Below are 22,385 nucleotides of genomic sequence, written 5' to 3'. Positions count from 1 at the left end.
AAAGACTTGAAATGGAATGAGTTTTATATGTAAGCTAATCAAGTAGCTAAGTGCTTACTCCAAGTGTGGATCAATTTGGTTTTGCTGTTCTGTCTAAACAAATGTAATGTGCATTGGTTCTTCTGTTGGAATGGAATGAAGGAGTGTTTAGCAGTGGGCCAAGATTCAAACACTGAAGGACATCCTCTGCTGTTTGTCAGAGGCCTTGTTGGTGTAGTAAACTGGACTAGATACTCTGCTTTTTCTTGGAATTGAGTCTTATCTTTGCTCTTCCCGTAAGAGAGAGGCACAAGAGACGTCTACAAATGGATTATATTAAATTTATTACAATAACAGTTTACAGTACAAGGCACATACTGATGACTTACAATCAGCTTGCAACACTTGTAACTAAACAGCCGCATAAATTAATAGAGGTGCATCATGTACAAGTTGGAGGCAATACTTAGTTCTGTACAGCTAAAACTCCAGTTTAATTCTCTTTGCTTCAAAGGCAAACATGGTCCTAATTTACCAGTTTCATAACTTCCTTTTCACTGTTCAGAATAGAGGGTAGGATATACTCGTGTGATAGAGAAGCGGAAGGTGAGCTGAAGAGAATTTGTTTGTTTGCCTCAGAACACTTAATTGCAGTGCAGCCCATTTGGTATCAATATAACTAGTTTTTGTACAAAACCAGTGTTTAACGTATGGCTACTTGATGAGCTATCTGATAAATACTGGTTACTCTGAATGTTTTCAGATAGATATGTAAAAGGAAGAAAAAAGAATCAACGATAAAAATAAATTAAATCAATTTCTCAATATTTCAACCACTTAGCTAAACAGAGATACTAAAAAATGAACTTATCACAAGAATATTTAGAAGACTTCAAACTGGTATGCCATGTAACCAAAAAAAAAAAGGGGGGGAACTAAACTGCCTTGCAAGTTCAGCTTTTATAGAATGAAAACATGGATGTATTTTATCTTTGTATTATTCAGGAAAAGAAAAGCCTTTTTAATCCACTTCTGGAGGGCTTCCTTGCCCCCTGTTCCCATAAAGACCTCGGACTGGATTACCCTGGTGAAAAGAGAGCAAAGATCTAACATAGAATCATATCACTAATGATCTTCTGGACTGCCTATTTGTAAAAATACTTTCCCTGTGACTTTGCATGTCTACATCACCTTTTGTATCTTCAAGTGATTTTAAAAACTTTCACCTCTCTCAGTACATCTGTACTCAGAGTGCATTATTCTCATTTTTCAACTGAGAAATTCAAGCTGAGAGACCCTGCCCTGTTTTACACTGTGACTGTTGCAGGGCTGCTTGGCTGACTTTTAGTCCACTAGAAAACAGTGGCATTCCTTGCTCAGTGTTCTGTGCTAAAAGCGCCCAGAGAGACAGTGTCTGTTGTATATTAGTGTCTTAAAAAATACAAATTAAAGAGGCATCTTTTGCCATTTCAAATGCTGTTATAAAAGAATAACATCAGTAGTGTTGCACACTAAATAGCAGTGATTTCTGCAATTATTACTCTGCAAATAATTCCATTAGAAATAATGTTCCCAGTTTGAGTTTGTTTGCAAGGGCTGAAAGAGAAACTTTGGTGTGGATGCAGATAATGCTTATATTTAACTCAACTATTTGTCCCCGCCTTCATCCTTCCTAATAAAAGGTAGCAGAACGTCTGTTTAAAGAGGCTTTTGCAAGTTGGGTATATGTAAATGACTAAAAATTGGAACTGTAAGTTTTGGGTCGGTTGGTTTGGTTTGATGAGCCTAGCATGAAACAGTATCAAGTCTGGCAAGAATTTCCAGTTGTAAGATTTATCTATTTAAATACTTACCTGTTTAGGAGGAAAAACACCTAGCATTATTTGAACACCAGTCTGAAGAATGGAGAAGCTGGGTAGGGTTTTCTCCTTTATTTCCCACACTTGATATTGGATACATAGGGGCACCTCATTCATCTTACATTAACATTTCATAAGTATTTTTTCAATTAATGAACTCATAACATAATATTTTTTATTTTAAATCAGTAATTTTCTGATTGGTAACTTAATAACTAAATGGCTTTCCAATATTAAAAGCATTCCCAAACTGTTCCTCTTTTCCTCACAATGAAGCCAGTTTTGGAGGTAGTTTTCAAATATACTTGAGGGATAAGCTACAAAACTATTTCTTACGAGTAACTGTCCAGTAAGACAGATTTATTATGTTTTTCTGGTGGCAATGCAAGAACGTACTCCCTTTTTAAAAACAGTTTAGGAGTCTTTTGTTTGTTGTTCCGAAAGAACAGCCATTGTCCCTTTAAGTCATTTCCTTATTGGAAGCTGGGCTTGAGACCTAAAGTTAAGTGAACTCAAGTCAATAGCTGAAGTGTAAGGGGCCTTCCTCCAGGAGGTGTCTGCACACCGAAGGAGAAAAAACCTTGGCGGAAGATGAAAAAGCTTTCAAAAGGCAAACACACCATCACTGCTTTCCTCTGATGTGGTAAGTTCTTCATACCGATGTAAACTCTTCACTAGGTTTCTTAATGCCTGCTGCTACGAATGCATATATAACCTTGTTAATTTTAGCAGTACGTTACCTAAGTAGACTGTGAGATACAAAAGAGACTTTTATCCTCTATTTTATTTTACTTTTGTTATAATCTATGTGGTAGAGTAAAAATAGAATGTAAGCTTTTACATAAATGATGATTACTTAGGTTTATCTAAACTCTCATGTAACTGCAGCAAAACTATCGTCCTCCAGCTGACTTGGCAATTGCAGTCAGTCTGAAGGGCAGTTACATTTGGAGAGCATGTGTATGCATATAATATAAAGAGGTTAGTATGTGCATGGAAATGAATTTGTAAATCAGTGCCTCAAAATTTAATATAAATAGTTCTGATGAGAATCAATCCTGCGGAACTTTACTCCTTGTTAAAATTTCCCCTCCTTTTCTTCTTCAGAGTGAAAACCAAATGTGTTCACATTAGAATATGAGCTACTAAATCTTGAAAGTAGGTTTGTATAGTTTGTTAAACGTACTTCTGTCAGCCAGCCAAAAGGATTATTCTAAACTTTAGTTCTGTACTAGGAAAGAATAGAAAAAGCCACAGGCTCCAGCAAATGTTAGGTGTGAAATTAAATTAAAACAAAACAAAACAAAACACAGCAAAGCGGAGAAGCAGATCTTTAAGATTCCACTTTTTGGCATTGGAACTCAAAAAAATTCATGGTTAGTCTGTAGTCTCTTTGGGTGTGTGTTAGGGCTGTCAGGACAATAATTTTGTGAACATCTAGCTTAGTTACGAAAACAGGATAGTAAGTGCTAGCACCTTAGGTACTTGTCAAGTAACCCATGATGAGTTTTTTGTGGCTTGATTGGGTCTAAAGGAAAGTGAAGCCTACAACATGACAAAAAATGCTTTTGTAGTATTTGTTATGCGATAATTAATAGAGACTGTTACCATCTACAAAATGCAGGAAATTAAAAAGAGGATAATGCTACCAAATGTGTGTGCTAACATATGCAGAGCTGTATATAGTGCTGCTGAGGATTGTTTCCTCTTCCTCTGTCTACTCCACTACCTAGGGATCGAAGAATTTACTAATTTTTTTTCCTAGTTTATAAAACCCTGTGTTACTTGAGTAATGTGTGGCTATCAGAAATATTTTTGTATTTTTCAATGTAGTTTAAGCAATTAGAACCTTAGAAGCGAATACGACATTGCCCAGTACGAACGATCACATTGAGGAAGATGCAGGAGTACTGCCACAGACTTGGGATTCTACGCCTAATCCTACCCACCGATACTCGTCCTATAGTGGCTTATGCGATCACGCACACTTTCAAACGGCCCCAGTGCCCACGCATGGAGTAGTGGTATTCTCATGCACACAGACATCCTCGTGTTTCCAGAATGAATTAGTTCTCAGTCAGTTCATTCAGTCTGGTTAGAAGTGCACAGTAGATTTCATTGAATTGCTTGGATAAATGTGCTGGAGGCATCCTGTTTCCAAATGCCCGTTGTCAGTGACAGAAAACTCCTCCATTCGTTGTCTCAGCTGGAAACGGAATTCTTTGGGGGAGAGAGTATGGGGAAAGTTACGTTTTATGCTCCCCCTCTCTCCCCCCAGAAAACAGGTTCGCTTATACTGCATTCATGCGGATGTCTCCAAAAGGAATTTCCGTAGCTGTTTCGGGAGTAATGCTTTTCAGAATACGCTGTCGGAAAGAAATAAATATTAGAAATTGATTCATTTTAGAGATAATATATAACATGACAGCCATCTGGAAAGAAATTTATAATAAAAATACGACTCTGGTTTGAGTTATACCTCTTGAACCACACAAGGATGTTTCAGCTCTGTGAAGACTTAAGGTGCTATAGAAGTACACAGCATTTTTTTAATTATTTGTAAGACATAATTTGAATCAAAGTTTGACAGATGTCGTATTAATGCTTTAGGACGTTGCAGTTTACTTGGATACCCTGAGCCAACTGAAAATACTCTTTCTGAACTGGTATTTACATGAACTTAGAAGAAACCCCAAAAATGTCATCACAGATTGCCACAGATTTATGGCAGAGAAATCTTACTAAGTGTGGGAGAGAAAAAGAACTTGTTCTTACAGATATACCCAAGGGAACCAATATTTTACTGCCTCATTCGCATGATACTGTGTCTTGTGTGATTTCTAGGAAAAGCCTCCAGTTCACCAGAGCTTAAAAAAAAAATAATTGATTGAATATATTTTGAAATATATTTTGAAATATTTTATATGAATATGTCAGTGGGCTCAGGAAGACCTGGGGAGATTTGTGAATCACTTAGAATGGGCAGAAGACAATTAGCTATCAGCTGGCTAGGAACAGAACAGCAGTGATTCTCAAGTCCCAGGGCATCAGACCCTAGAAAAATCTACACGTAATATTTCTAGGAATCCACTCCTTCCTAACAGTCAAATAGAATCAACAGAGCATCATGGATACCTCCTTAAGTGTTCCTGGAGTGATGATCAACCGATAAACCATGTAGATTGGAATACAGATGATAGAAGAGGTTCCTATGCAATAACCCACTACTGTGGTCCAGTAGGGATAATTATAATCAAAAAGCCGTAGCTCAGGAGGATTGGACAGAAAGCTGCAAGTGACGAACTGAAAAAGAAAAGAGGAAAGTATGAATATGTGTACATACTTACTTTAGGGAGCTCTGTGTCCCAGCATAGCATTGAACTAAAAAAAAAATGAGTAGGACTCAAGAAGGTTTAAACATGTCGACAGTGAAAAAATCCTAAATGACATTAGTATGGATTTAAAACAAAACAAAAAAACAAAACAACCCAAACCCACTTTTGGATATTCAGACTTTCCTTCAGGAAGTTTAAAACAGCTCAGGAGCTTTAGAGTAGAGCCCAACGAGTAACTAACTGAAAGGAACTAGGTAAAAATTCTCATGTGGATTGCTTACTCCGTAAATACACGTGGTGTGTTTCTTGCTTAAGAAGCATTGGAGAGAAAATTCAGGATCGTACTTCTACATTTAAAGGATAAAAAGATGTTAGATGGACAAAATCAGATTGATTGATTCCAGTGTGCAGAAATTCATCCAGTTACCCTTGTATTGAGCCTTATAACTTGATTCCAGCTAAAGCCTCCCTTCCAGAAAGGCATCATCTTAATCTGAAGCCACCAGAAATGGGAAGTGTACAGTTTCCCTTAGCTTAGCTCCTTGTCCCATATTTAATCACGATCAGTGTCAGTTCTGCTTTGTCTGAATTTTAACTCACAGCCACTGTGTTGTTTTTTTATGCTGTTCTTTATTGGGTTGTAGACCCTTTTAATACTCTTTCAAATACTGTTAAAGTACTTAACCTGTGGTAATCACATCAGCTTTCAGTTTTGTCTGTGATAAGCTATACAGATTCCATTTTTTTCACTGTTACTTGTTTTCTATAAGTTTTATCTTTTCTGTGATATTTTTCCATAGCATTTCGGTTCTTCAGTAGATTTACAAATGTTATTACTAGTTTGGATATAGTATTCTGGTGTCAGCTCGATTAATGCTGTTAGATCATTTTCCTGTGCACGTCCTTCATGACTGAAAAATTTCTTGTGAAACAACAACTACTTTTAGTTGAATATTACAGGAATAATATTTGTGACTATCCTTAGAAGGATCTCTGAGACTGTTTTTTCCAGAGTATCATCAGAAGATCAGGATTACCAGAAAAATTTCCATACAGGAAAAGCATACTACCTTCTGGGCTTTCCTTAGTTTGGTTTCCACAGGGAATACAAATAGTTCTGCCTAGTAACCACACCGCCAGAGCTGTATTCCTCTCTGTTTATTTTACTGTTTTAGGATCACAAAGAGGACAGTAGTATAAAAGTTACTTGTGGTGTCACACTTACTTATAGCTATTTTTCCTTTCTTTTTCTAGGGGTAATAAAATGAAATCTGTTAATTGTGCATTGATCATTACAAGTGTTTTGAATTCACTCTTTAGGTCTTAAATCTACATTCTGTGCTTCATAAACCCCGTCTTGACCCGCTCTGCTCACACTAAGGCTAGTAACAATGAAAGATAGCGTGAACTAATTTTGGATCAGGAAATGAACACTTTATGTTAAAATGTTATCAATAATACTGCCAAGTCAGACATTGGGACAGTATTTCCAATTCTGAATTATAGATCTATAAAGGTTGCAATTAACTGCTGTAAATTTTAAGTGGAATATTCTAAAGTTGTCAGTCAGCGGTTGCTGAGACAGTGTATTCACTTATCTTGGTTCTCCTCCCCAGACTATGTTTCATCATCATCTTTTATTGCTTCATTTTCCTGAGGTAAATATAAAGCAATAAAACAAAGTAACTTTGCTCAGCAGAGGGAAGGAGGGGAGTTACTCAGAACCCAGTCTTACTCATCTAGCTCATCTACAAAAATCCTTAAAATAGTGATTAGTAACAAGACCTTGCAGCATTGTATTGGATTTTTCACTAATTGAGCCTTTTTGGTTTAACAAGAATTGTTACTAAAGAACTTCACAAGAAAATTCTGTAAGTAAATTTTTAGAAGTCTAAGTAGCTGCATTGTTCAATGCTAATTTTCTTGTGCTGGAAAGAAAAAGCTATAAAGAAAACTCACCAGAAGGAAGATGGGACTAATTGCTGCCCAGCAAACTCGCCAGTACCAGCCTGGGGTAAAGCCTAGCATTTCCTTCACATCGTTGCAAAACTGGGTGATGCCTGTGGAGACAAGTGGGAGGAGAGTGGTGACAGCAGATGGAACTTTTTTGTAAGTAAATATATACGCCATTTTGTATACGCAGCAAATAAATTCAGAATCCATCATGACAGACTGTTTTGGTCGTATAACTTAATTATATTAATTCCTTAATTATTCTGAATTATAAGCTCTTGTTACTTTGAGATGTCACTGTACTTCTGTCAGAGAACAATTATATAATTCTCACAGATTTGGTAATCGGTGAATTTGTAACAAGTTTTGGTAAACTTTTTTCCTGAGACATCAGTGATCTTGTCTGCAGAAACAGAGGAAATGCCATGCTGCAGAAGCTCAGGAGTTTGGGATAGCGTTGTTTATCAATGTGGCAGTAAACGTACCATAGAACCAGGCCACAGCAATTGCTTCCAGAAACACAACTGTTAGGACAGCGGGACCGGTGGCATATTCTTCAAACAGCTTTACCACATACGCGCCTCCCTAGAAAGCAGATCATATTACCAGTGAACCAAAGATCCAGTGATGGAAATGCTGTAATACTGTTGTTTATTATTGCCTTCATCTGGACCAGAGCATTCACAGATGGGTAATTCAGTCAGTTCTGTCGCTTTGTGGCAGTTCCTGCCAGTGAAATCCTTGGGCGTGCTGCTGATCTGCTCTCTGGTGCCGTGCAGAAAAGCTAAAACTGAATCTGTGCAGTTCTAGCTGGATTTTAATGAACAAAAGAGATTTGGTGGGGCTTGATGGGATGGCTTTTTGCATGCCTTCTGTGATGGCTCAGATTGGAGAAAGAAGGTGCCATAGTTACTGAGCAGGAAACAAATAGGGAGTTCCTTTGCTTTCTTTCCATTTGGGATCTAGAATCAGATGAAGGAGGAGAGCATTGTGTCTCGGAGAGGAACTAAGTCTCCTTTTACAGCAAATGCTTTAAATGAGAAGGAAGTTGCACGTAAGTGAGCAAGTGGAGTGAAGCATGACAGAAAAGCCAAGTATTTTTTCCTTGTCCCTTATGATCGTTACAGTCATTATTCAAAACGTTGCTTGTTGTGAAAATGAAATCCCACAAGCCCCACAGGGACTGTTTGGTGTGACTGATCATGATTTCTGGCCTGATTTGATGAGGAAGATCCAGGAAATTAATTGCTAGAAATTTTTGGTGAACAGCAACAGTCAATTACAGCATTTTCTAGCAGATAATTTTTTGATCATTCTTTTTTTAATTCAAAATACATTTCGAACATTGGGAAAATTAAAATAACAATTCGTATTATTTTTAAATGCAGAGCTTTTGAGAACAAATAAACCGTGTACAAAATGTGGAAGGTTGCTTACTGATTCAGCAGTTGGAGCAATAGCTGCCTCATTTATGATGTGTAGCACATTAGAGGTTTGCTGAATTGCAATAGGATCATTTTGCAACACATTTCCTAGTGAGAGATACTGTTCACATTCATTCCAAAGATAGATTTCTAATGCATAAAGAAAACAGGCTGAAGATTTAGTCTGATTTCTTGAAACTCGCTTCAAAAACTACTACCCTCTCCAAGATGTCATTTGCAGGAAACTGCCAGTAAGGAAGGCCGAGGAACGGGTAAAATACTTACAAATGTCAGGGTTGCTAATGACGCCAAAAAGCAAATGATGGTCAGACCAAGGACAAACAATTCCCTGCGTTTGCTCCAGACATGCGGGAATTCATCCAGTACTCCCGTAATCACGCCCTCTAGTCCTGCAAACTGAAAAGCATGGAAAAATCACTGGAAGATAGAGGGCAGCTTCACCTGCTTTAAAGTATGTTTCAATGCATAAGGAGCTTTAAAGCATTGAACACTGGTGCTTTATTCTGCCTGTAGCGTTGGTGTGACTGTTCTTTAGACAGTCTTTCTTCAGAACTTTTAAACTTTTTAAGGTGGGGATTTAGCCTTCACCTGTCTGTAGGAAGTGCCTACCATCTAGAGAAAGTATTCTATTACAAGTAACAGGATGCCGGTAAGTGGTAGGTGGCTCAGTCGAACCAAGATTGTGAAATCAGCTGAGTTTAGCCTTCCTGGAAGGAGCTTATTCTCAATCTGTAAAAACAGGCTCACATGGCAAGTTTTTAGAACATCTCCTTTTCGCAGTGCTGTTGAGAAGGCCACCTCCAGTTCCCACCTTTGAAATCCAATTAGTGTGAAAAAATTTCAGTATTTAATATTTGCTTTGTAAGTTTACAAGTACAAGAGGGAAGGAGCCTGGAAGGCTGCATTCAACCGGGTGTTTATGAATCAACTGCTTTGGTTGTGTTTCCAGGTCTGTTACTAATTGTCATGGTATAACTGACAAATCATTTAATTTTATTTAGGCCTATTTAGGTCAAAATTGGAGTCATAGTTGCTGTCTTACAGAAGGCATATGGAGATGCCAATCCTGCTTTAAACCCTTTAGTGACAGTGCAATATTTGTAGTTCTGTTTCTTCTGATGTTTGTGGGGGTAAGGCCATACACCAAATATCCGAGAGGTCTGCTGTCTCGCATACCGTCTACTCACCGTGCTGTCTAATCCCAGTGTGAGTAACATCAGGAAAAAGATGATGGCAAAGAAAGTGGAAGCAGGCATGTTTGCAATGGCCTCAGCATACGTAATGAAGAGGAGGCTGGGTCCTGATATTAGAACAGAGAATTAGGGATAATTGTTAGCGCGCTTCTGCTGCGCGGAGGGCAGGCTGTTTCACTGTACCGTGTTGTCTTCCAGGGGAAAACTTCTCCCCCGCAGGCTATTTTGCAGCGTGCAGTTAACACCACGTCTGTGAAGCTTCATGCAATATGACTTCTATATGCTGTCTTTATGGAATAATTTTTTAGCTGTACTGTATATTCATAACAGTGCCCTTCTCATAAAGTAAGTCAGTATCCTGAATTAAATACTAAATATTTTGCCTAATTTGGGCTGTTCTCAATGTAGAAGATAATATACAAATACATTCTATCTTAGAAGCAGTTTGAGAGATGTGTACAGAAAGTTAGCCTACCAGTATCTTTGGCAACCTCTGATACATCTTCGTTCCTCATCTCAGCCATGTATCCCAGCACAGTGAAAATGACGAATCCAGACACAAAACTAGTCAAACAGTTCACGGTACTGGTAACCAGAGCATCTCTGCAACAGAAGACCTAACTCATATCAGGGAATTGGCATCTGCTAGAAAGGACAGTTAACTACTAGATGGAGTGAGTCACGGATCTGGATAGACTCCTACAAAAACTAGGGTAGTACAATGAAAAGAACAAGCAGCAGATTTGAAAGAAAGGAGGAGGGGAAAAAAAAAAAAAAGAAAAACCACCAAAAGCACACGGCTACTTTTTCTTCTTCAACTTCAAACAGATGCTGTAACATTGGTCTGCCACTGGATTGAATGCTGGATGTATACTGGGCTTTTTTTTTTTTTTTTTTAAAAGGAATTACTATAGGAATAGTCAAGAATTCAGAATTTTATTTTACAAGTTATAAATAGAATTTTTTTAAGACAACAAGGAAACAACTATAAATTGCCTTTCAGCTCAAGACTCGAAAGTAATTTCCTAACTGCTGAGATTAAATAATTACAATGTGATTGTTTGGCAGGGGTTTAGTCCGTTTTGTTATGGCAGGTTTCTACATGTTAGGCTCCTTGCTGTAATTGGTAGAGATTATCTCTTTAGGGTAGGCACAACAGAGAGGAAATGTTTTAGATTGCAGGTTCTTTCAATAAGGACTTTTGTTCTGTTACACTTCTGTCTGATTTGTATGTACACAGGTCTGACAATTCAGTGCCTTTCACCAGCACTGGTGACAGTTATGTGAAACCAGTGTTTCTTTTTTGTAAATACCCACAGTTACTTTTTTAAACTCAATTTTACGTATAGAATAAGGTAGAACTCACTGGTAGCAGTTGTTATGGAATTTGTTGTAGCTGGCATAAGCCAATAGGACCCCAAAACCTGGACCAAGGGAGAAAAAAATCTGAGCTGCTGCATCCACCCAAACCTGAAAAACATTGAAGATCAAGAAAAAATTACATGAAACAGATCGAATGATTTTGGCATATTCAGAATATCACGTAGCCCTACAAAACCATGTTTCATTAGTCTGCCTATATTCTAGTCCTGGTCTAACAAACATTTTGTTAAGAGAGCATGTTGAAATATGAATATTTATTGTAGATCTGTGAGAGTTGTAAATACCCACTATAATTACAGTGCCTATGCTGTGCTTATTGTATCTCTTTACACTATTATAAGTACTCACTGGCAGTTTCACTTCTGACAGCATCTTAGATTAATTCATGGTGAATTGCCTGTAATCAGTTTAACACAATTTTTGTTATGTATAGAGAGCGTTCTATCCATGATTTTGCAGTGGGCTTGGCCCACCTTCCTCCAAACTGTGTGCGCTACGGAATAGTCCTGTGTTTGGCTGTGTGTCTTCCAGGCTCAGCAGTAGATGATCGCTGCTCAGATTTTTCCTAGACTTAATGGAAATACATGACAGTGTGGATGCAGTTCTAGTCCTTAGGACTCACTTCAGCTTTGTTGTAGCCATGACAGATGCAAGTGTGATGATCTTGTTATGAAAAGCCTGTTGCACTTGAAAAGTGGCCACAGCCTTAATGAGTAGTGTTCCTAAAGTGCAATATCAGTTCTCTTTCTGAAGGTGAAAGTCCTCATTCATTTATCCTCTTTTGATTGAAACATGGAGTTCATTACAACTCATTTCTAATATTTTCATCCATCGTGTGAGGCCATCCTGTATCATCCACAGACAGAGCTCTGTCACCGTCCAGCACACAGATTGCAATCTGCTGTCCTCACTTCAGATACAACCAATACAATATCAATGCCCTTTATTGCTTTTTCAGAAGATGTGGTCCCTTATTGGAGATGCTGCTTTATCAGAGACTGGTGTCTTTTCATTTCCTCTTCATTCAAAACTCTCTGTATCAGGCGAGCAGCAGCAGACTTGCAAACATTAGAATTTTTAATCTTTGTATTTGTAGTATTTATTGCTTTGGGGTTTTTCCATCACCCTCCTCACTAGACACTTTCATAGGCAGTGAAGTAAGTGCAGCCTTGGGCCTGATGGACTACTTGTCATCCACAGAGTTCAAAGCTGAATCAGATACTGGAATGCCTGGGGTTTGTTGGTTAGCTCAGTCTTGTCCTCATTCCTCCTTTCTTTTCAAATCTTGGTGGTGTATGCAGGCCTAACTGATTTATTCTCTCTCCACATGCACTTGCATGCATTACTGGCTCATGTTTTAGTTGGTGGCTACAGAGAGTCTCCTTGGGCTTATCTGCCAAAGCTTGTCACAGGATAGAGATCTGAAGTTTCAACTCTAGTAGCCTGCACTATTTAAATACGGGCAACTGTGGACACCGTTGGGCTGTGGAAAAGCCTGCCCAAGTATGTAATGATCCCCTTACAACCAAAAACACTGCAGCTAGACCAGTTGTTAGGGCGTAGTAAATACAGTTTGCTCAGTGTGACTGTCACAGGTAAAGGATTTTGTTGCAGTGTAGCAGCAATCATAGCTTCTTGCTCAATGTCAGGCTGCTCACCATTTTCCCGGCAAAAAATTGTTTGGTCACTTGTTTTCTTTCTAATCCTATCACTAATTCTGTTCAACCGCTGTATGGGAACTCTACTATTAGTTCAAGCTAAACTGATGGTGGACTCTTAATCTTTAAAAAAAATCTTTACGATTATGGAAAGAATAGCATGACTGTTTAAACGAGAGCATGAAGTCAGGCTTTTAAGTCCATGCTAAGACATCTGTTTAATCATGCTCTATGCTGAAAATAGACATTGAAGTATATACACGCTGATAGACTAAAAGCAAATCTCTACCCTTTTATAACGTTTTTTACCTCAGTGGCCAGGAGTTTCTGCCAGTCAGGTTTCACATAGTAGAGGACACCTCTCCAAGCCCCTGGCAAAGTTGCACCTCTCACTAGCAGGATAAAGAGTATGATGTAAGGGAACGTGGCAGTCACCCATACCACCTGCGAGGGAAAACAGTAAGAGAGCATTTGCCATGGGTAGAAAGTTAACAGGTGATAAGAATGAGTTATTATAGCTCTTAGCATTTATAACATCTTCCTGTGAACTTCTCAGAAGGTCTGTAAGCAGGCAGTTTGCACAGCTATACCCACGCTTTCTCTTGGCAGGGTTGTTCTTGTCCAGAGAACAGTGGCGTAACTTACTGTTGTTATATATTACTTGGATAACTAGCAGTCACTCTACAGTAAGTGCTTCCCAAATACATGAGCCTATAATCCCTGTCATGAAGACAATCTGAGATAATTCTCTGTCAAGTTAATTAATTGGCTCATGTAGAACTGCTGCTAGACTGTACTGTACCAAGTTGATTTGTCTTGCTTTTGCATTCACCTTGCCAGATGTTTTGACCCCTTTCCAGATGCTGAAGTATACAATGGTGAAGATTAACAATAAACAGAGGGTCAATTGCCAGCTAATGCCCCCCAGGTCATCCAGCCCATTGGACCTGTGCACCTGTAGAACTTGGCGGCTGAAAGAGGAAAGAAAAACACAGTATAGATATTTTTTTAACAAATGCTTATGTTAAGTATGCTTTGAACAGTCCCATACTGTGGTCTGAGCACTACAAGTAGTCCTGAGTCTTTGATAACTAGCCTTCAGAGTCATGTTATTTTAGATTATTTTTTTTTGTTAATTAAAAGCTTGATATTAATGGTACACCGGTGATGATAAATGCTAAGTGATGACAGCTGACAATGGTTGGGAACCTCTGATCTAAAATGTAGAGTACGTTCCCATACACCCTAAGCTTACGTGCGCCTACAAGTATTTAGTTCTTGGAATAGTTCTGAAAAGGGTACCATTAATAAACAGCCCTGCTCCCCCTCCAAAGAAAAGCTTGCTACATGTTCCACCATTCTCTCTAATATTACTGTCCTCACTTACATGCACTTACGTATAAAATTCTTCTGCGGGAGAGATGGAGTGCAGGGACCAGCTGACATTGTCCTTGCTGAAGTAGTTAGTGCAGTTGCCTGTGTTCCAAGCATTTGTGCAGCTAGTCCATGGCAGCTCCGCCGTGAAGGAGGATACGAGGTAGTAAAAGGCCCAAGCCATAATGGTGTTGTAGTAGGAGGCTACGTAAAGATCTATTATACAGATGGCAAAGCCAATTCCTAGTAAGGCAGGAAATAATTACATGAAGTGAGTGTAAGTTTTAGGCCAAAAAAAAGGAAGGAATTGGTTATTATGTCAACTGCAATTACTGTCTAAGGCAGTTCTGCAGGAGGTACACATACCCTCTTCAAATGTTTACAACACTGGAATTTCTTGTGGCTTCGGAAACACTCAGGCTCCGATTCCAAAAAAGCATCCTTAATCAAGATAGTACATGTTTATATAGTTTTTTTTCATCTGTTCCTAAATTCCTGGAATTTAGAAATAGGCATCTTGCACTCTCAGTAAATAAAACCAGACAAGACCAGAGCTATAACACTGGGAGCAAGAGTAAACGAGCATATGGAACAGGTCCTTCTACTCTAAAAGACTCTCTGGTAGGATAGCAATTGACAGACTAGTCTGAAGGTGGGGAATCATTTCTTTGGAATATCTTTGTAATAGAAATAGAAGATCTTTATTCTTTCCTGGTTTTAACTTTGCCTTGGATTCACTTACTTTATTAATTACATTTTTTGTTTACTTTTTTGACATTTTCAGGCTTGGGTCAGGGAAAGTGGACTGGCCACTATCTAATCAATTTGAGAGTTGCATGACATACATGTATATGAGAGTACACACACACACCTCTGCAGATGTACGTAGAGTTTTATGAAAGCTTTCTTTGTAAAGCCAAAATCTTGTGTAGAACAAGACTTGCTTTGTTTTATGAGCTTTTCAGATTTTTCTTTTCAGAAATTTCACCTTTATAGGAAAATCTTCCAGTTATTCAGGAAGTTCCTAGTAATTTTCCATTTCCCTTTTTTACCTTTGAATATAGGACATATTTTTCTCCAAATTGAAATACACCCATTCCTGTGGTACTGTCCTAGTGCTAGTTCCATATAGAAGAGAGGAATCCCTCCAAAGATGGCCATAATTGTGTAAGGAATGAGGAATGCTCCTGCAAGAAAGAAAGCAGATGTTTGTAACTCTTCATAGGACTTCTCTTCCAACAGTACCAGCACTTCATAAACAACAGTTCCTTGTTGTTTATCCCACGGGGAAAATACATATCCCCTCCCTAGCCAGTGTCCCACACTGAATTACCGTGGGCTTTCTCGTAAGAGTAAGTACTCAGCAGTGTGAATAAGAAGCAACACTCAGGCCAAACTACTCACATTTCTGTAACAAGTGTGCATAGGATTCACCAAGACTGTACTGCCTACAATGGATACAACTGTGAGATGGGGTACAGATAAAATAATTAATTTCTTCAATAAAATGCCTGTTACACCAGGGAGACAAAAGTCCTTTCCAAGATCTCCTTGAACAGATTTATATTTTGGCTGAAATGTCAGGGAGTCCAAGACCTAGCATTCCCGATGAATGTTTTGACATGTTGGTTTATCTGATTTTAAATACTCCTTGGGACAGGGATTGAGGCTCTGCTCTTGGAAGGTGGTTCTGCACCTAACCGGCTCTCAGCTTCTAGTTGGACTGATTTTTTAGATCTTGCTAAATAATTTTTCTTCCATCTTAATCTGTCTAGTTATCCTATCCCAGTATTCAGATTTTCCAGTCTGCTTGAAAAGTAAGTAATTTCCCCTTGGTCATTTGTTATATATGATATTAAAACAAGCCACTAAATCATCCATTTATAAGCAAGGAAGTTCAGCATTAAGGAACAGCATACAGGACCAGTCACTGACCTCCTCCGTTTTGATAGCATATATAAGGAAATCTCCACACATTTCCCAGATCCACTGCGTATCCAATGACAGAGAGTAGAAAGTCAATTTTTTTACTCCAGGTCTCTCTGTCTTCTAGCTCTTTCAGCTGCTGCTGGCCTTCTGCTCCGCAGGTGGTAGAAGTGGTGGTTGTAGTGGTGGTTGTGGCTGCTGGGGCAGTGGACTGGGCATCTTCCACCTCTCCCATTCCATTACAGGGAACAGAACTCTGAACCCCTGAATAACCATTTGAGATCTGAGCTGCCTCCCCTTTATCTCCCTGGCTGGGATGGACTTTATTGCCATCCTCCCCTAGCCGTAGCGCAGATTTAGGGTTCCTGACCAGAAGTCCGTTCCCTTTGCAATCTTCTCCTTCATTACAGTCTGAGACATCTTTCTTGGAAGTCAGCGGCGCAGTCTCATTGCTTGTTGCCTTTTTTTCCATTTTTTCTGAGATGTGTTCTGATCACTTGCAGACGGACAGCGGCAGCGAGTCCCCTTGTGGCTTGTCTTCCCACGCTTTTATTCCCAGCACTTTCAGAATTCCTCTTCCATATTTAAATCCATCAGATTGAAGGCACAAACACCATCTAAGAAATGAAAAATAGTTAAAAATCCATTACAGGGCTTACTGATGTTGGTAGCTTTCAAGTTACAACTGACACATTCTGTGATTAAAATACTTTTGGAAGTAACTAAGCATCACAGCATGCAATGTGAATCCTTTAGCAGATAATCCATTCAGGATTTTGTACAGAGAAAGGAAGGACGCAATCATCCTCTTCTACAGCAGAAGTCGGTGTACCTGGCTTACAACATCTCAGGCAGATTTGCTGGACTTTGTGCATTGTTGGACAACTCACAGGCAGTCACAGTCCTGCTGTCTTCTGGTACCACGTTCTCCCTCTGAACAGTGGTTTCACACCCAGGGAGGTTGTGGGACTCCCAGTTTGCAAAAGTGAGGGCGGAGTTTAGTGTGGCTTGTGTTTTCATTTTCATAAATTCATCCTGTGACTTCTACTGGCAATTTCTAGATTCACCCAGTATGAAGGGAAAATAAATAATTAAACAAATAGGAGATAACAATGGATATACAAATTACATTTCATGACCACCTTTCTTCAGAAATCCCTCAGCGTCTGCTATGTTTAGCAGCAGACCTAGAAGGCTTAAACGAAAGTTCAGAAAAGTATTTAAATCTCAGTGGGTTTGCATCAGGTAACTTTTGAGGCTCAGTCAACGCTAATAACAAGGTAAAAAAGATCAGGAAACTTCAATTTGATTGTTTTGAGTAAGAACTAACATGTTGGTCTAAAGGGCAAAACTTGTCCCCAGTTTTATTTAACTCCTTGGGGAAATAAAGGCATATCATTCTCTTTGGATCTGCTAACACTGTGGCTCCAGACCCGGGAAGGGTAGTGGGCACTACTCCTGTTCTACTGTCCACCGCCAGCAAAAAAACAGGCACTGGGAGAATCCCTGGCTTTACCTGCCCACTTCATGCATGCTAGAAGTGTAATCCAGGGGAAATAAACCATCCTGAAATAAAGAAAAAGTATAAAACAATTAACTTTTCCTTCAGGAAAAAAAAAAAAAAAACCAAACCAGAAAACGAACTGTGATTCGGTTCATTTTGTTTTGGGTCATGTTTTGTTTTCTGCTCATTTGTTCAGGTAATGTAAATGCCCAGCTGCCTTTACTCAACAAAACCTTGAAATAGGAGCTGATCCTCTGTGCTGTAAATTCTCTGGGGTAGTAACCTTGCTGTATAGCTAGCAAAGTGTTACACAATCTACACAATGCCACCACAGATTAAGTTGTTATAATTACATCTAATTTTTCCTTTTCAAAGCATTTTACCATAGTAAATATCAATGTCACATCCTAGCAGAAGAACAAGCATTATTTCACTTTTAATTGTTGGAAAAACTAAAGCAGAGAGGGGATATTATTTGCTCATTGCCAGAGCTATTAAAACTCAAGTTTTTCCCAGCTTTCAGCCTTGTGCAAAGACTGTTAAACCTCTTCCTAAACATTTATCAGTGCAAGCAGAAAGAGAAGGAAGGTTACCGAGAGCTGCAGAGCAAACAAGAGGATGTTCTCAAGATAAAAGTCTCTTGAAGGTGTTATTTATAACTTTCAGAAATCTCTCTTTCTTCAAGCTTACATTCTGTCTTTACCCAGATGTTCTTTTCATCATACAGCAAGCAGTGCATCATTAATGCTGAATTCTTACAAGAGCAGTACTTCGCTACCATTAGTTAATCATCCACAAAGGCTGAAACATCTTCAGAGTTCCAGATAAAAATACTATGGCAAAGAACAGGAGTTCTTTTTTACCTGCGAGACTATAAAACCTGAATGTCTTTGGAGTCCGAAACCTTCCAAACGTCCCAAAAGAGCTTGTGTAGATGAAAACAGCCCTACCACCACTGGTGGCAACATAAAAATCCTAGGAAAGGCCCCAGCCAATCCTCCTCTTGTATAGAGCATGTTAAATATAATGTAGGAATATGGAAAAGTAACCTGAGCCCTTCTGGACTTTACACCTCTTACTCATAAATGGGAAAGCAGTAAAGGATGTTGATTTAACTCCATTATCTCATGTGACTGAATTTTCCACACCCGAGGCTTAAACTCTTAGTGTATAGTGTAAAACACGTTATTTCTGCACATAGATACTTCTCAGCACTTTCTTTAGGGAGGAGAGGTCATTGAAAGTATTGTTGATTTCCCGGATCTGTGACAATCAAGATAGTTGTCTTATCCAGATCTAAGCTCCTTCCGGTCTTCTGCAGACCACAGGAAAGACGTATCACATTATTTGAAATATTTTTGTAGAATTTTCAGTGGTTTGAGCCTCAAATACGCAAAATGATGTGTGAACTTTCAGGGGCTTCAGCTGGAATTTGAACTATTCCTTTCTGGAAGAGAATTACAGCTTGTCAGCTACCCTGGGAAATCTGGAGTGACGGACTCTACAGCTATGCAGTGGTGTTCACAGTGGCATAGTTGGCAGGTGAAAACAGAACAGTTACAGAATCGAAGATTTCGTTACACTGTAAAAAGCTGTGGGAGAATGTACTTTTCCCCCCCTCTTGTTACAATTCAAGAAAAAAAATACCTGAAGGAATTGTAACCGCTCAAACAGCGTAAACAGCTGCAGAACTAGAGCTCTCGGGGTTGAGAAGTATGCTAGGACCACTAGGGAAGATACCCAGGGGAAAATTATGGTAATAGTGAAGGATTTTGCCCACCTCAGCCTCCACTTCATCTCTGCGCACCGATCTCTCAGTAGTTACAGGTGCTAGAATGACGACAGTGAATGATATAAGAAATGGCAGTTTATTACCTATTTTCAATCTCAGGTGTTGCAAAGGTTGCTTTTACATAAATACACATTGGCTTCTTATCGCCAACGTAATTAGCTACAGAAGAAGAAGAAAAAAAAAAGAAAAAGAAAGATAGCTGTGCCTTCGTTTCATTTTCATCTGTGTTTTGTAGACGTGACTTTGCTCCTTTGAGAGGCCCTAAGCATCTGCGTCTTTTCTCTCTCCGGTAGGTCTGAACAGAAATTATTCTGAAGGACGGTTTTTCTCTATCTCCGTAATGCTGTGTTGTCCAGGAGCACATGAAAGGTGCCGTCCTGCCAGCCCTGTAAATTGCACTCCTTATGCAAAGGGTGACTAAAGAGGAGTGACCCTCAGCTCTGCTCCGGAGAAGCACCCTGTAACAAGCAGCGTGTGCTCTACAACTATTCCCTGCATTGCTTGTTTGTTGAAAACAACTAGGATGGATAATTGAAGACATGTGTTTCCACGAGCTTGGCTGAAGCCACCAACAGAGTTCACATAAGCCAAATATTAATTAAATTATAATTTTTGGTTACTCCCACACAGAGCTAAACTTGAACCAGCACTGTAGATGTAAAAGCCCTGTACGTCCCTTGATGTACAAAACCAACTCCTTTGCCTCTATCAAAGCGGTCCTCAAGGAGCATCCCTGGCCTGGGGTCCGGTTCCTTCCCGAGCAGGGAGCTGCACAACCGATGTATCATCGCCTTGCTCATTTCTTGAGGCAGGCAGTGACCTCTCGTAGCAGAGCGGCAATCCCTTTCCTTTAATGCTCTGCCTTGCAGTAAACCAAATCCTTCCAGCACTTTAAAACAAAATTATTTTCCTGTTCTCTGTATTTTTTTTAAAGGAGAAAATTGATTTTTAATGTGTCTAGGAGATTAAAACAATTAGGTTGAGGTGCAGCAAATACCAGATGCTTCAAGGGTGGCAAATCTTAATGCACCTGGAGAACACTTGATTTGAGGCGAGGCAACACTGACCTGAATTCCTCCGCACGAGGGTTGTTCAGCCCCACTGTGCGTAGCTACAGAAGTCATTACTCATCTCCAAATGATGAAATACATTTTAACTTGCACAGTTGCAAATTCTGTATATTTGCATATATTTCACTTCATACGAATTATATTATTTTTTCATGTGCTAATTTTATAAACCAATGCCCGCTGGAGTACCAGCCACTCACTGGGTTACAGCTGCATTCCTGTAGCAAAACTCACATTACCACTGTCACTCACACTGCTCCTCCATCTGCCTTACTTCTGTCCATTTACATGCTAGCACTTGCAAAGAATTAAAGTACTTGGAACTCTTAAGACAAAACATTAGCCTACAGTGTTGGCAAACAGAATGAAACATTAAGATGATTTCTGTTAACTTGACCTAAATCTCACTTTTATCACAAAATATTTAAGATTGTTAAAATTATGTAGCTGCTTGACTGAATATTACACCTTGCAATAAAGATGCAGTTCACACAGGCAGTTGTATGTAAATGGAAAGAGTCCAAGGAAATAACTTTTGTCTAGAAAATCAAGCAGGAAGTTTGTATGACGAGATAGCAATCACATATCCCACGCAGGAAAAGGCTGTGTTATTTATCTGCAGGTGCTGTTCTCACCTCTGAGCCACAATATCAACCATGACCCTCCGACAGCCGCATACCTGTGTGTTTCCAGGTACTGGACTCTGATAAATATAGCAGTAAACATCTCTGGCCTTCACACTCCTCACTGAGTCCTAGTCTGTCTTTTTACACGGGAGGGGAGGTACGTGACCTGGATGACAGTGAGAACCTCGTAAAGATTATTCCTTTTGACAGGCTTTTGTGGGCTAGTGCGTTCCTGTTCTGCTGCACGTGTGGTGTGAAGGACTATAAAAGCTTCATATTTTTCCTCCGATTTTGCACAGGCCAGGAGTAACCCTTTAATCAAAGTTATTACAGGATAGCTCAGATGCTCCCGTACTGTGAGGAATTGTTAGAAAATAAAATTTTCAGCCAATTAAATCTTGAAACTAGGTTGCACTAAATTATGATGAATTTTACCTGCTGTTTGTCATACGAGTCATATTTAGAGTTCATAACACAAAAAATAATGCCTTTTGCTTTTGACTATGTTCACATATACTGATTTCATTAAGAAATTAGTACCTAGAATATCCTTTTCTATTAGCTTGTTTCCATTAGGTGAGCCGATAGCAAGTGTGACAGGTTGTATTTCAGATTTCAAAAACTGATACCCATAAATACATAGTAAGAAAATACTGAGTCCCAGCTTTGGTAGGGCTGCTGGTAACCACAGAATCAGAGGTATTAGGTGCAAAGCAGATATAAGCTGATATCTAGACCACCCCTCAAAAACTGAAAATTGATTTCTTCAGGATTTTTTTTTAGCTGTGCTTCTCTAGTCTAGTTTAAGAGAATCAAAACTGACTTTTGATACAGAGTGATCAAAGTGGGTCCAGTGAATTATTTCCATACATAGCAGGTCTGATCCCAGTGCCAGTGATTTTAAATGTAACTGGATTGGGTACTTGTGCACATCACTGTAATATGTGAGTGTTTTACAAGAAACTTGCAGTATATAGATGACAAAATGGATCCTGTGTATGAATATTTGCAGTTCTCCAAGGGCTTGCTCACATTCTTACTAAAACAGAGTAGAACTGTACTCAACACGTAGTCCCACTGAGACAATGGCCCTTCTGGAGAATAAAAGGCTACTTACCAAAGCAAGAATGGCATAAGTAGTGAGCTCTCTCCAGTTAACTCGTGTACTCCCAGATAAGGCTAAATATAAGTAAGATGTGAAAATAGTGCTTCTGAAAGCAATAGTATTGGGGGAATATAAACCTGTACTGTGAGTTTTACATCATAATCTGGTCCACGTTTCAGTCTG

At 39.1% G+C, this 22,385-nt stretch overlaps 1 protein-coding gene across 1 annotated transcript in view; it reads right to left on the bottom strand.

Moving 5' to 3' along the window:
* Nucleotides 1-3,364: 3,364 nt before the first annotated feature.
* Nucleotides 3,365-22,385, bottom strand: part of SLC6A4 (solute carrier family 6 (neurotransmitter transporter), member 4) — a 21,299-nt gene continuing 2,278 nt past the window's right edge. The window contains exons 2-14 of the mRNA XM_009328649.1: nt 16,115-16,722; nt 15,232-15,366; nt 14,203-14,422; nt 13,638-13,776; nt 13,115-13,249; nt 11,131-11,234; nt 10,240-10,367; nt 9,759-9,871; nt 8,836-8,967; nt 7,612-7,711; nt 7,133-7,233; nt 4,974-5,141; nt 3,365-4,204 (exon numbers count right to left, since the gene is read on the bottom strand). Coding sequence (XP_009326924.1) covers nt 4,130-4,204; nt 4,974-5,141; nt 7,133-7,233; nt 7,612-7,711; nt 8,836-8,967; nt 9,759-9,871; nt 10,240-10,367; nt 11,131-11,234; nt 13,115-13,249; nt 13,638-13,776; nt 14,203-14,422; nt 15,232-15,366; nt 16,115-16,577 — 2,013 coding nt within the window. The 5' untranslated portion in view covers nt 16,578-16,722 and the 3' untranslated portion in view covers nt 3,365-4,129. The remainder of the gene's footprint in view (nt 4,205-4,973; nt 5,142-7,132; nt 7,234-7,611; nt 7,712-8,835; nt 8,968-9,758; nt 9,872-10,239; nt 10,368-11,130; nt 11,235-13,114; nt 13,250-13,637; nt 13,777-14,202; nt 14,423-15,231; nt 15,367-16,114; nt 16,723-22,385) is intronic.

The sequence above is a fragment of the Pygoscelis adeliae genome, unplaced genomic scaffold (genome assembly GCF_000699105.1).
Source record: "Pygoscelis adeliae isolate BGI_AS28 unplaced genomic scaffold, ASM69910v1 Scaffold347, whole genome shotgun sequence".
Classification (NCBI taxonomy): Eukaryota; Metazoa; Chordata; class Aves; order Sphenisciformes; family Spheniscidae; genus Pygoscelis; species Pygoscelis adeliae.
Note: the sequence above shows the minus strand (reverse complement) of the source record. Positions and strands in the feature narration are given on the sequence as shown.